The sequence below is a fragment of the Lampetra planeri genome, unplaced genomic scaffold (assembly GCF_965212315.1).
Source record: "Lampetra planeri unplaced genomic scaffold, kcLamPlan1.2.h2 scaffold_709, whole genome shotgun sequence".
Taxonomy (NCBI): Eukaryota; Metazoa; Chordata; class Hyperoartia; order Petromyzontiformes; family Petromyzontidae; genus Lampetra; species Lampetra planeri.
The window spans coordinates 23,414-37,500 of NW_027615531.1; the positions used below are offsets into that span (position 1 = coordinate 23,414).

General features: G+C 56.2%; 1 protein-coding gene across 2 annotated transcripts in view; it reads left to right on the top strand.

Annotated features, from left to right (window-relative positions):
- The first annotated feature begins 791 nt into the window (after positions 1-791).
- LOC144741775 (intermembrane lipid transfer protein VPS13D-like) overlaps positions 792-14,087 on the top strand; it is a 16,040-nt gene continuing 2,744 nt past the window's right edge. The window contains exons 1-9 of one of the 2 annotated variants that reach the window (XM_078624279.1): positions 792-1,179; positions 2,659-2,796; positions 5,337-5,414; positions 6,690-6,949; positions 7,950-8,030; positions 9,335-9,454; positions 10,502-10,603; positions 11,149-11,322; positions 13,827-13,927. In XM_078624279.1, coding sequence (XP_078480405.1) covers positions 2,700-2,796; positions 5,337-5,414; positions 6,690-6,949; positions 7,950-8,030; positions 9,335-9,454; positions 10,502-10,603; positions 11,149-11,322; positions 13,827-13,927 — 1,013 coding nt within the window. In that variant the 5' untranslated portion in view covers positions 792-1,179; positions 2,659-2,699. Of the gene's footprint in view, positions 1,180-1,487; positions 2,797-5,336; positions 5,415-6,689; positions 6,950-7,949; positions 8,031-9,334; positions 9,455-10,501; positions 10,604-11,148; positions 11,323-13,826; positions 13,928-14,087 lie in introns of those variants that run through there. The other variant, XM_078624276.1, reaches the window with a different exon arrangement.

The window sequence follows — 14,087 nt, forward strand, 5'->3', positions numbered from 1 at the left end:
GAGTTAGTGAGCTGATTGGGTGAGTAGGTGTGAGTGACAGCAGATGGGTGAGTGAGGGGGGTGAGTTGATTTCACATCACCCACACAGCTCTCTATCCCTTCTCCATCCACCCACCCACACTCACCACCCCCCACCCTCCCCCCCACTACTCCCCACCTTCACTCCCCCACCTTCGCCCTCCCCACCCTCCCCCCCACCTCTCCAACTCCCAATCCTGCCCCCCACCTTCACCTCCGCCCCTTATCTCCCCCACCTTCACCCCCCCCGCCGCTCCCCTTACCTCCCCCCACCTCTCCCCACCCTCCCCCCACCTCCCCCCACCCTTCCCCCAGCTCCCCTTACCTCCCCACCACCTCCCCCCACCCTCCCCCTCCCCCCCACCTCACCCTCCCCCCCTCATCCCCCCAGCTCCCCTTAGCTCCCCCCACCCTCCCCCTCCCCCCACCTCACCCTCCCCCCTCCTCCCCACACCTAACCCTCCCCCCCACCTCACCCTCCACCCCACCTCCCCCCACCCTCCCCCCCATACCTACTCCTCCCCCCCACCTCTCCCTCCCCCCTCCTCCCCATACCTACCCCCCCACCCTCCCCCCCACCCTCCCCCCAGTTCCCCCCACCCTCCCCCTCCCCCCACCTCCCCCCCACCTCCCCCCCACCTCCCCTATCCGTCACCCTCCCCCCCACCCTCCCCCCATACCGACCCCTCCCCCCACCTCACCCTCCCCCCGCACCTTCCCCTCCATACCTACCCCTCCCCCCCACCCTCCCCCACCCACGTGGTTCCGCAGCTGAAGCCAACACGTGGGGGGGGTGTAGGTGGAGATCTCAGCCACCTCTGCTGCTGCTGCTGCTCAAGTGGAGAGTTCACGCTCGCAGTAGACTCACCCAACTACCTCGCCAAACACCTCACTAAACACCACCAAACACTCACGCCAGCTACCTCGCCAAACACCACCAACTACCACATTAAACTACCACATTAACCACCACATTAAACACCACCAAACACCACCAAACATCACACCAACTACCACATTAACTACCACACCAAACACCACACCAAACACCACACTAACTACCACATTAACTACCAAGCCAAACACCACGAGAACGATGTTAGTCTAATGAATCATTGATCGCGGTAACATTGCCGTAATCTCGAGTTAACACGTTGACCGGTTGGTAGCAGCGCGGATACCCCTGGCACACACAGACACACACACACAGAGACACACACAGACACACAGAGACACACACACGCAGACACACACAGACACACAGAGATACACACAGAGACACACACACAGACACACAAACAGACACACAGAGACACACACACGCAGACACACACACAGACACACACACACAGACACACAGAGACACACACACGCAGACACACAGACACACACACAGACACACACACAGACACACAGAGACACACAGACACACACAGACACACACACAGACAGACACACACAGAGACACACACACACACAGAGACACAAACACAGAGACACACAGAGACACACACAGACACACAGAGACACACACAGACACACAGAGACACACACAGACACACAGAGACACACACACACAGACACACACACAGACACACACAGACACACACACAGACACACAGAGACACACACAGACACACAGAGACACACACACACAGACACACACACAGAGACACACACAGACACACACAGACACACACACAGAGACACACACACAGAAACACACAGACAGACACACACACAGACACACACACAGAGACACACAGACACACACACACAGACACACACACAGAGACACACACAGACACACACACAGAGACACACACAGACACACACACAGAGACACACACAGACACACACACAGAGACACAGAGACACACACACAGACACACAGAGACACAGACACACAGAGACACACACAGACACACACACACAGACACACACAGACACCAGGGGAGAGACAGAGACACGGGGAGACAGACACGGAGACAGACACGGGGAGAGACACGGAGACAGACACGGGGAGAGACACGGGGACAGACACGGGGAGAGAGACACGGAGAGAGAGACACGGGGAGAGAGACACGGGAGAGAGACAGAGAGTGACAGAGAGAGTGAGTGACAGTGTGAGTGAGTGACAGTGTGAGTGAGTGATAGAGTGAGAGTTAGAGAGAGGGTCAGAGAGTGAGAGTCAGAGAGTTAGAGTCAGAGAGAGAGTGAGTGACATAGTGAGTGAGAGTGACAGTGAGTGGCAGAGAGAGAGAGTGAGTGACAGTGACAGAGTGAGTGACATAGTGAGTGAGTGTGACAGTGAGTGGCAGAGTGAGTGAGTGACAGTGACAGAGTGAGTGAGTGACATAGTGAGAGTCAGAGAAGAGATAGTGGGTGACAGAGTGAGTGAGTAACAGAGTTGAGAGTCAGAGAGAGAGAGTGACATAGTGAGAGACAGAGTGACGGAGAGAGTGACAGAGTGAGTGAGTGAGTGACAGAGAGAGTGACAGAGAGAGTGAGTGAGTGAGTGACAGACAGAGAGTGAGTGACAGTGTGTGACTTAGTGAGTGACAGTGAGTGACAGAGTCAGAGAGAGTTCAGACGGTGAACGAGCAGACACAGCGAGCCGGCAGTGTTTTGTTGTTGTAGCGACCCAGCGGATGTTGCCGTTCAACCCGAACTGAGGGGCAATGTTGGAGGGTCTCGTGGCGTGGATAATCAACACGTACGTCGGGAAGTACGTGGAGAATCTCAACACCGACCAGCTCTCCCTCGGACTCCTGCGAGGTGAGTCTCGCCGCGGCTAGGGGTTCTAGAAAAGTCGGGAAAAGCCTTTCGTGTAGGCCTCAACGGCGATAATCTCAACACCGACCAGATTTCTCTCGGCCTCCTGCGGGGTGAGACTAACCTCACGGCGGCTAGAGGTTCTAGGAAAGTCGGGAAAAGCCTTTCGTGTAGGCCTCAACGTCGATGATCTCAACACCGACCAGCTTTCTCTCGGCCTCCTGCGGGGTGAGACTCACCTAACGGCGGCTAGGGATTCTAGGAAAGTCGGGAAAAGCCTTTCGTGTAGGCCTCAACGTCGAGAATATAAACACCGACCAGCTCTCTCTCGGCCTCCTGCGGGGTGAGACTCACCTAACGGCGGCTAGGGATTCTAGGAAAATCGGGAAAAGCCTTTCGTGTAGGCCTCAACGTCGATAATCTCAACACCGACCAGCTCTCCCTCGGCCTTCTGCGGGGTGAGTCTCTGCGGGCCGGGGCTATGGGTTCTAGGAAAGTCGGGAAAAGCCTTTTGTGTAGGCCTCGCGCGACCTCGGAATGATGGCACGGCTATATATAACAATATAAAAGCGCCTTTTACAAGACATTTGTAAAAGTTTGCTATTCTTCCCAGGGTGTTAAAGATGTACAAGGTTTGTATTGTTATGAGTATACCGGCGAATTCGAAGGCAGTACGATACTCGTGGCTGGTGATGTGATCTTAATCGCCTTGATTTCCGTAAATGGATTGCTTCGGTTGAGATTTGGACTTTAACAATTCCGCGTGGTTCGTCTGAGGTGGAGATGGGGCATTGGAACTACAATTAGTTTGCCATTATAGTCATTAGTGTCTATGGCTGTGTGGTGGTGAGTCTATGGGTCTCTGTGTGGTGGTGATGAGTCTATGGGTCTCTGTGTGGTGATGAGTCTATGGGTCTCTGTGTGGTGGTGGTGAGTCTATGGGTCTCTGTGTGGTGATGAGTCTATGGGTCTCTGTGTGGTGGTGGTGAGTCTATGGGTCTCTGTGTGGTGATGAGTCTATGGGTCTCTGTGTGGTGGTGGTGAGTCTATGGGTCTCTGTGTGGTGATGAGTCTATGTGTCTCTGTGTGGTGGTGGTGAGTCTATGGGTCTCTGTGTGGTGGTGGTGAGTCTATGGGTCTCTGTGTGGTGGTGGTGAGTCTATGGGTCTCTGTGTGGTGGTGGTGAGTCTATGGGTCTCTGTGTGGTGGTGATGAGTCTATGGGTCTCTGTGTGGTGATGAGTCTATGTGTCTCTGTGTGGTGGTGGTGAGTCTATGGGTCTCTGTGTGGTGATGAGTCTATGGGTCTCTGTGTGGTGGTGAGTCTATGGGTCTCTGTGTGGTGGTGATGAGTCTATGGGTCTTTGTGTGGTGGTGATGAGTCTATGGGTCTCTGTGTGGTGGTGGTGAGTCTATGGGTCTCAGTGTGGTGGTGATGAGTCTATGGGTCTCTGTGTGGTGGTGGTGAGTCTATGGGTCTCAGTGTGGTGGTGATGAGTCTATGGGTCTCTGTGTGGTGGTGATGAGTCTATGGGTCTCTGTGTGGTGGTGATGAGTCTATGGGTCTCTGTGTGGTGGTGATGAGTCTATGGGTCTCTGTGTGGTGGTGGTGAGTCTATGGGTCTCTGTGTGGTGGTGATGAGTCTATGGGTCTCTGTGTGGTGGTGATGAGTCTATGGGTCTCTGTGTGGTGGTGATGAGTCTATGGGTCTCTGTGTGGTGGTGATGAGTCTATGGGTCTCTGTGTGGTGGTGATGAGTCTATGGGTCTCTGTGTGGTGGTGATGAGTCTGTGGGTCTCTGTGTGGTGGTGATGAGTCTATGGGTAATGTAGTTAGACATCTCTAAGGTAATGCACCCTCGGAAGGATTTTGAGGATGTAGCAAGTCCTCTCACTCACTAACCCACTGATTAACTCCCTCATTCACCCACCCACTCAGCCACTAATTGACTCACCTACCCTCTTACTCACCCGTTCACCCACTCACCCACTCACCCACCCACTCACTCACCAACTCACTCACTCACTCACCCACTGACACCCACTCACTCACCCACCTACTCACTAACCCACTCACCCACCCAGACTCATTCACTCACCCACCCACTCACTCAACTAGTCACTCACCCACCCACTCACTCACCCCCTCATTCACCCACCCACTCACACTCACTCATCCGTTCACTCACGCACTCACTAACCCACTCACCCCACCCGCTCAATCACCCACCCACTCACTCAACTACTTACTCACTCAACCACTAACTCACTCACTTTCCCACCCACTCACCCACCCATCAACACACTCACTCACCCACACACTCACTCACCTATTCACTCACCATCTCTTTCACCCACTGACTCACCCACTCACTCACTCATCCATTCACTCACCCAGTCTCTCACCCACTAACTCATTATCTGCCGCTGTTACTCGAACAGCCCTGCTAGAGGCTACCTGGGGGAGCTTTTTCTGTCTCAGCACTTGCCCCTACAGCCCAGCTAGAGGCTACCTGGGGGACCTTTGTGTGTGTGTGTCTGCAGGTGAATTGGAACTCGAGAACTTGCCCCTCAAGAAAGATGTCCTCCGAAGCCTTCACCTTCCCTTCGACGTCCAGTCAGGTGCCAGGCTAGGTTGCCCTGTCGACGGGCACCGTGCGGGTGGGGCGGGTGGGTGGGTGTGTGGGTGGGTGTGTGGGAGTGTGGGTGGGTGGGTGTGTGGGTGGGTGTGTGGGTGGGTGGGTGGGTGTGTGGGTGGGTGGGTGTGTGGGTGGGTGGGTGTGTGGGTGGGTGGGTGTGTGGGTGGGTGGGTGTGTGGGTGGGTGGGCGTGTGGGTGGGTGGGCGGGTGTGTGGGTGGGCGGGTGATGGGTGGGTGTGTAGATGGATGGGTGGGTGGGCGGTGGGTGGGTGGATGGGTGGGAGTGTGTGGGAGTGTGGGTGGGTGTGTGGGTGGGTGGGCGGGTGATGTGTGGGTAGGTGGGTGTGTGTGTGGATGGGTGGGTGTGTGGATGGGTGGGTGTGTGGGTGGGTGGGTGATGTGTGGGAGGGTGGGTGGGTGTGTGGGTGGATGGGTGGGTGGATGATGGGTGGGTGTGTGGGTGGATGGGTGGGTGGGTGATGTGTGGGTGGGTGGGTGATGTGTGGGTGGGTGGATGATGGGTGGGTGGGTGGGTGGATGGGTGGGTGATGTGTGGGTGGGTGGGTGATGTGTGGATGGGTGGGTGGGTGGATGGGTGTCTCTGTGTCTCTCTCTCACCGTGTCTCTCACCGAGTCTCTGTCACAGTGTCTCTGTGCCAGGCTTTGTTAGCAAGGTGTCTCTGTGTCTGTCTCCACGTGTCTCTCTTTCACCGTGTCTCTCTCACCGTGTTTCTCTCTCCGTGTCTCTCTCACCGTCTTTCTGTGTCTCCAGGCTTTGTCAGCAAGGTGTCTCTCTCTCCGTGTCTCTCTCTCCGTGTCTCTCTCCGTGTCTCTCACTGTGTCTCTCTCTCACCGTGTCTCTCTCACCGTGTCTCTCTCTCCGTGTCTCTCTCGCCGTGTCTCCGTGTCTCCAGGCTTTGTCAGCAAGGTGTCTCTCTCTCCGTGTCTCTCTCTTCGTGTCTCTCTCCGTGTCTCTCACTGTGTCTCTCTCTCACTGTGTCTCTCTCACCGTGTCTGTCTCTCCGTGTCTCCGTGTCTCCAGGCTTTGTCAGCAAGGTGTCTCTCTCTCCGTGTCTCTCTCTCCGTGTCTCTCTCACCGTCTTTCTGTGTCTCCAGGCTTTGTCAGCAAGGTGTCTCTCTCTCCGTGTCTCTCTCTCCGTGTCTCTCTCCGTGTCTCTCACTGTGTTTCTCTCTCACCGTGTCTCTCTCACCGTGTCTCTCTCTCCGTGTCTCTCTCGCCGTGTCTCCGTGTCTCCAGGCTTTGTCAGCAAGGTGTCTCTGCGCGTGCCGCTAAGTGCGGTGCGCTCCCAGCCGTGGCTGCTCCGAGTCTCCGGGGTCTACCTGGTCGCCTCTCACGGCGCCCACCATGGCACCGGCGAGGGGGAGGGGAGGGGGGGCGACTACGACGAAGATGAGGGGGACGATGAGGGGAGCGACGATGAGGGGGGCGATGGCGACGCTCGCAGGAGGCAGGAGGAGAAGGTGGAGCGGTTGAGGGAGTTGGAGGCTCGCTGGGAGGTGAGTGACGAGTGTGCACGTGTGTGTGTGTGTGTACGTGTGTGTGTGTACGTGTGTGTGCGTGTGTGTGCGCGTGTGTGTGTGCGCGTGTGTGTGTACACGTGTGTGTGTGTACGTGTGTGTGTGTGCGTGTGTGTACGTGTGTGTGTGTGTACGTGTGTGTGTACGTGTGTGTGTACGTGTGTGTGTACGTGTGTGTACGTGTGTGTGTGTGTGCGTGTGTGTGCGCGTGTGTGTGTGTACGTTTGTGCGTGCGCGTGTGTGCGCGTGTGTGTGCGTGTGTGTGCGTGTGTGTATGTGTGTGTGTACGTGTGTGTGTACGTGTGTGTACGTGTGTGTACGTGTGTGTGTGTGTGCGTTTGTGCGTGCGCGTGTGTGCGTGTGTATGTGTGTGTGTACGTGTGTGTGTACGTGTGTGTACGTGTGTGTACGTGTGTGTGTGTGTGCGTTTGTGCGTGCGCGTGTGTGCGCGTGTGTACGTGTGTGTGTACGTGTGTGTGTGTGTACGTATGTGTGCGTGTGTGTACGTGTGTGTGTACGTACGTGTGTGTGTGCGTGTGCGTACGTGTGTGTGCGTACGTGTGTGTGTACGTGTGCGCGTGTGTGTGTGTGTGCGTGTGTGTGCGCGTGTGTGCGTGTGTGTGCGTGCGTGTGCGTGCGTGTGTATATGTGTGTGCGTGTGTGTACGTGTGTACATGTGTGTGCGTGTGTGTACGTGTGTACGTGGGTGTGTGTGTGTGTGCGCGTGTGTGCGTGTGTGTGCGTGTGTGTGTGTGTACGTGTGTGTGTGTGTGTGCGCGTGTGTGCGTGTGTGTGCGTGCGTGTGCGTGCGTGTGCGTGCGTGTGTGTATGTGTGTGCGTGTGCATGTGTGTACGTGTGTACGTGTGTGTGCGTGTGTGTGTGTGTACGTGGGGGAGCTTTGTCTGCCTCTCAGCACTTGCCCCTACAGCCCTGCTAGAGGCTACCTGGGTGAGCTTCTTCTTTACCTTTGTGCGGCAGAGCGAGCTGAACAAGTCCAGCGGCTCCCTGTGGTCATCTCTGTCGACCTCCATCCTGACCACCATCATCGAGAACGTACAGGTGGGTGGTGGGTGGGTGAGTGAGTGGGTGGGTGAATGGGTGGGTGGGTGGGTGAGTGGGTGAGTGGGTGGGTGAGTGGGTGGGTGAGTGAGTGGGTGGGTGGGTGGGTGGGTGAGTGGGTGGGTGGGTGGGTGAGTTGGTGGGTGGGTGGGTGAGTTGGTGGGTGGGTGGGTGAGTTGGTGGGTGGGTGGGTGAGTGGGTGGGTGGGTGAGTGGGTGGGTGGTGGGTGGGTGGTGGGTGGTGGGTGGTGGGTGAGTGGGTGGTGGGTGGGTGAGTGGGTGGGTGGGTGGGTGAGTGGGTGGGTGGTGGGTGGGTGGTGGGTGAGTGGGTGGGTGGGTGAGTGAGTGGGTGAGTGGGTGGGTGAGTGAGTGGGTGGGTGGGTGGTGAGTGGGTGAGTGGGTGAGTGGGTGGGTGAGTGAGTGGGTGGGTGGTGAGTGGGTGAGTGGGTGAGTGAGCGGGTGGGTGAGTGAGCGGGTTGGTGAGTGGGTGAGTGAGTGAGTGAGTGGGTGGGTGGGTGGGTGAGTGAGTGAATGGGTGGTGGGTGGGTGAGTGGGTACGTGGTGGGTGGTGAGTGGGTGGTGAGTGGGTGGTGGGTGGTGGGTGGGTGAGTGGGTGAGTGGGTGAGTGGGCGGGTGGGTGAGTGAGCGGGTGGGTGAGTGAGCGGGTGGGTGAGTGGGTGGGTGGGTGAGTGGGTGAGTGAGCGGGTTGGTGAGTGGGTGGGTGAGTGAGTGGGTGGGTGGGTGAGTGGGTGGTGGGTGGTGGGTGGGTGGTGGGTGGGTGGGTGGTGGGTTGGTGGGTGGGTGGGTGGGTGGGTGAGTGAGTGAGTGGGTGGGTGAGTGAGTGAGTGGGTGGGTGAGTGAGTGGGTGGGTGAGTGAGTGAGTGGGTGGGTGAGTGAGTGAGTGGGTGGGTGAGTGAGTGGGTGGGTGAATGAGTGGGTGGGTGGGTGAGTGGGTGGGTGAGTGAGTGAGTGGGTGGGTGGGTGAGTGGGTGGGTGAGTGAGTAAACTGGGAGGATGATTGAGCGAGTGGCCTTCCTGTGTGTGTGTGTGCGTGTGTGTCCGTGTGTGTGTGCGTGTGTGTGCGTGTGTTTGTGTGCGTGTGTGTGTGTGTGTGCGTGCGTGTGTGTTCGTGTGTGTGTGTACATGTGTGTGTGTGTGTGTGCGTGTGCGTGTGTGTGTGTGTGTACATGTGTGTGTGTGTGTACATGTGTGTGTGTGCGTGTGTGTGTGTGTGTGCGTGTGTGCGTGCGTGCGTGTGTGTGTGTGTGTGCATGTGTGTGTGTGCGTGTGTGTGTGCGCGTGCAGTTGAACGTGAGCGATGTTCACGTGCGCCTGGAGGTGTTGAGCGGCGACTCTGGACGCCTCTCCGCGCTGGGACTCTGCGTGTCCAACGTGGCCGTTCAGAACGCGGCCCACCAACCCCAGGTGAGGTCACGATGGCCGTGATGGTGGTGGGGTCACGATGGCCGAGATGGTGGTGGGGTCACGATGGCCGTGATGGTGGTGAGGTCACGATGGCCGTGATGGTGGTGGGGTCACGATGGCCGTGATGGTGGTGGGGTCACGATGGCCGTGATGGTGGTGGGGTCACGATGGACGTGATGGTGGTGGGGTCACGGTGGCCGTGATGGTGGTGGGGGTCACGATGGCCGTGATGGTGGTGGGGGGTCACGGTGGCCGTGATGGTGGTGGGGGTCACGATGGCCGTGATGGTGGTGGGGGTCACGGTGGTCGTGATGGTGGTGGGGGTCACGATGGCCGTGATGGTGGTGGGGTCACGATGGCCGTGATGGTGGTGGGGTCACGGTGGCCGTGTTGGTGGTGGGGTCACGATGGCCGTGATGGTGGTGGGGTCGCGGTGGCCGTGTTGGTGGTGGGGTCACGATGGCCGTGATGGTGGTGGGGTCACGGTGGCCGTGTTGGTGGTGGGGTCACGATGGCCGTGATGGTGGTGGGGTCGCGGTGGCCGTGTTGGTGGTGGGGTCACGATGGCCGTGATGGTGGTGGGGTCACGGTGGCCGTGATGGTGGTGGGGTCACGATGGACGTGATGGTGGTGGGGTCACGATGGCCGTGATGGTGGTGAGGTCACGATGGCCGTGATGGTGGTGGGGTCACGATGGCCGTGATGGTGGTGGGGGTCACGATGGCCGTGATGGTGGTGGGGGTCACGGTGGCCGTGATGGTGGTGGGGGTCACGATGGCCGTGTTGGTGGTGGGGGGTCACGATGGCATGTGCGTGTCTGTCTGTGTGTGTGTCTCTGTGTGTGTCTCTGTGTCTCTGTGTGAGTGTCTGTGTGAGTGTCTGTGTGTGTCTGTGTGAGTGTCTGTGTGTGTGTCTGTGTGTGTGTGTCTCTGGGCGCGGGGAGCTCAGTGTTTAGCGCCTTCTTAGCTGCCGCTGCTGCCCGCTCCCGGCAGCACTTGCCCCGACGGGTCTGTTGAAGGCTACGCGGGGGACCTTTGTCTTTTGTAGGCGGGTGACCTGACTCGCAAGTCCCTGTGTGTGAGCGACTTGGGTCTCTACTGGGAGGACGACGCTGCACGGAGCTCCCATCTCTCCGCCTCTCAGCTCCAGGTTAGTCACCCACACACTCACTCACCCATACACTCACCCACTCAGTCACTCACCCACTCAGTCACTCACACACTCAGTCACTCACACACTCAACCACTCAACCACTCACTCACACACACACTCAATCACTCACTCACTCACCCACAGACACACTCACTCGCTCGCTCACCTACACACTCACCTACACACTCACCCACACACTCACTCAACCACTCACTCACTCAACCACTCACTCACCTACACACACACTCATTCACTCATTTATTCACACACTCACTCACTCACACACTCACTCATTCATTCACTCACACACTCACTCACTCACCTACTCACTCACCCACACACTCACTCACTCACCCACTCACCCACCCACACACTCACTCACCCACCCACTCATTCACCCACTCAATCACTCACCCACCCACCCACTCACCCACCCACCCACTCACTCAACCACTCACTCACCCACTCACCCACCCACCCACCAACCCACTCACCCACCCACCCACTCTCGCCTGTGTGTGTGTGTCTGGTGGTGAGTGTAGCAGGCCATGACGCTCACCGCCCCCTCACCAGCGGGCCGCGTCTGGCTCCTCTCGCCGGTGAGCGCCGAGGTGAGGGTCACCCGCAACCGCTCGGCGCTGCCGCTGCGATCACGCGACATCCCACGCCTGCAGTGCCACTTCCTCACCGACAGCGTGCAGCTCACGCTCACCCAGGTGAGCGTCAACCCTCACCCTGGGTGGGTGGGTGAGTGGGTGAGTGAGTGGGTGAGTGGGTGAGTGGGTGAGTGAGTGAGTGGGTGGGTGGGTGGGTGAGTGAGGTGAGTGGGTGAGTGGGTGAGCAAGTGGGTGGGTGAGTGAGTGAGTGGGTGGGTGAGTGGGTGGGTGAGTGGGTGGGTGAGTGAGTGGGTGGGTGGGTGAGTGAGTGAGTGAGTGAGTTGAGTGAGTTGAGTGGGTGAGTGGGTGGGTGAGTGGGTGGGTGAGTGAGTTGAGTGAGTGGGTGGGTGGGTGGGACAGCAAGTTGGCACAGTAGGGGGCACAGGTGGTGCATTGGCCAGTCGTCTCAGTCAGTCAACCCGTGGCACCTGTTGGGTCTGCCCCGTGACCTCCTGCCAGCGGGCGTTCGACACTTCACGTGGCCTCAAGGTGCACTTGGCCTGGCACAAGCGTCGTGGTGACGTCACCGCTACTTAGTGGCGAATGGCGGTTGTTGTTGTTATGTCTGTGTGTGTACGTGCTGTGTGTGTGTGTACTGTGTGTGTGTGTGTACTGTGTGTACTGTGTGTACTATGTGTACGTGCTGTGTGTGTGTACATGCTGTATATACTGTGTGAATGTACTGTGTGTGTGTGTACTGTGTGTACATGTTGTTCGTGCTGTGTGTGTGTACATGCTGTATATACTGTGTGAATGTACTGTGTGTGTGTGTACTGTGTGTACATGTTGTTCGTGCTGTGTGTGTGTACATGCTGTATATACTGTGTGAATGTACTGTGTGTGTGTGTACTGTGTGTACATGTTGTTCGTGCTGTGTGTGTGTACATGCTGTACGTACTGTGTGTGTGTACTGTGTGTGTGTGTACTGTGTGTGTGTACATGCTGTATGTACTGTGTGTGTATACTGTGTGTGTGTGTACTGTGTGTGTGTACATGCTGTATGTACTGTGTGTGTGTGTGTACTGTGTGTGTACTGTGTCTGTGTGTACATGCTGTATGTACTGTGTGTGTGTACTGTGTCTGTGTACTGTGTGTGTACTGTGTCTGTGTGTACATGCTGTATGTACTGTGTCTGTGTACTGTGTCTGTGTACTGTGTGTGTACTGTGTCTGTGTGTACATGCTGTATGTACTGTGTCTGTATACTGTGTGTGTGTACTGTGTGTGTGTACTGTGTGTGTGTGTACATGCTGTATGTACTGTGTCTGTGTACTGTGTCTGTGTACTGTGTGTGTACTGTGTCTGTGTGTACATGCTGTATGTACTGTGTCTGTATACTGTGTGTGTGTACTGTGTCTGTGTACTGTGTGTGTGTACTGTGTGTGTGTACTGTGTGTGTGTGTACATGCTGTATGTACTGTGTCTGTGTACTGTGTCTGTGTACTGTGTGTGTACTGTGTCTGTGTGTACATGCTGTATGTACTGTGTCTGTATACTGTGTGTGTGTACTGTGTCTGTGTACTGTGTCTGTGTACTGTGTGTGTACTGTGTCTGTGTGTACATGCTGTATGTACTGTGTCTGTATACTGTGTGTGTGTACTGTGTCTGTGTACTGTGTGTGTACTGTGTGTGTGTACTGTGTGTGTGTGTACATGCTGTATGTACTGTGTGTGTACTGTGTGTGTGTACTGTGTCTGTGTACTGTGTGTGTACTGTGTCTGTGTGTACATGCTGTATGTACTGTGTGTGTACTGTGTGTGTGTACATGCTGTGTGTGTGTACATGCTGTGTGTACTGTGTGTGTGTGTGTACTGTGTGTGTGTGTGTACTGTGTGTGTGTACTGTGTGTGTACATGCTGTATGTACTGTGTGTGTACTGTGTGTGTGTACTCTGTGTATGTGTACTGTGTGTACTGTATGTGTGTGTGTGTACTATGTGTACTGTGTGTACAGTGTGTGTATACTGTGTGTGTGCGTACATGCTGTAATGTACTGTGTGTGTGTACTGTGTGTGTGTACATGCTGTGTGTGTGTACCGTATGTGTGTGTGTGTGTACTATGTGTACTGTGTGTGTGTACCATACGTGTGTGTGTGTGTACTATGTGTACTGTGTGTGTGTGTACTGTGTGTGTGTGTGTACTATGTGTACTGTGTGTGTGTGTACTGTGTGTGTGTACTGTGTGTGTGTGTGTACTGTGTGTGTGTGTACTGTGTGTGTGTGTACTGTGTGTGTGTACTGTGTGTGTGTGTACTGTATGTGTGTGTGTGTACTGTGTGTGTGTACATGCTGTGTGTGTACTGTATGTGTGTGTGTGTACTGTATGTGTGTGTGTGTACTATGTGTACTGTGTGTGTGTGTACTGTGTGTGTGTGTACATGCTGTGTGTGTGTACTGTATGTGTGTGTGTGTACTATGTGTACTGTGTGTGTGTGTACTGTGTGTGTGTGTACTGTGTGTGTGTGTACTGTGTGTGTGTGTACATGCTGTGTGTGTGTACTGTATGTGTGTGTGTGTACTATGTGTACTGTGTGTGTGTGTACTGTGTGTGTGCTGCATGAGCCAGACGCAGTACAGGAACTTGGTTGCTCTTGCCGACGAGGTGAAGATGAGGAGCCGTCGGCGAAAGTTTTGCCGCTGGAGGCCACGCTGCTCCGTCACGACGAGGTGGGGGGCTCGCTACATGCACCTAGCCTGGCACGGACGCCCTCGGCATAGCGGTAACGTCACGGCGAGATGTTGACTACCTCGCCTGGTACGCAGGAGGTCGTGGGTTCAATCCTGAGCCTGACACCACAGTGACTAGGAGATGTCGACTACCTCGCCT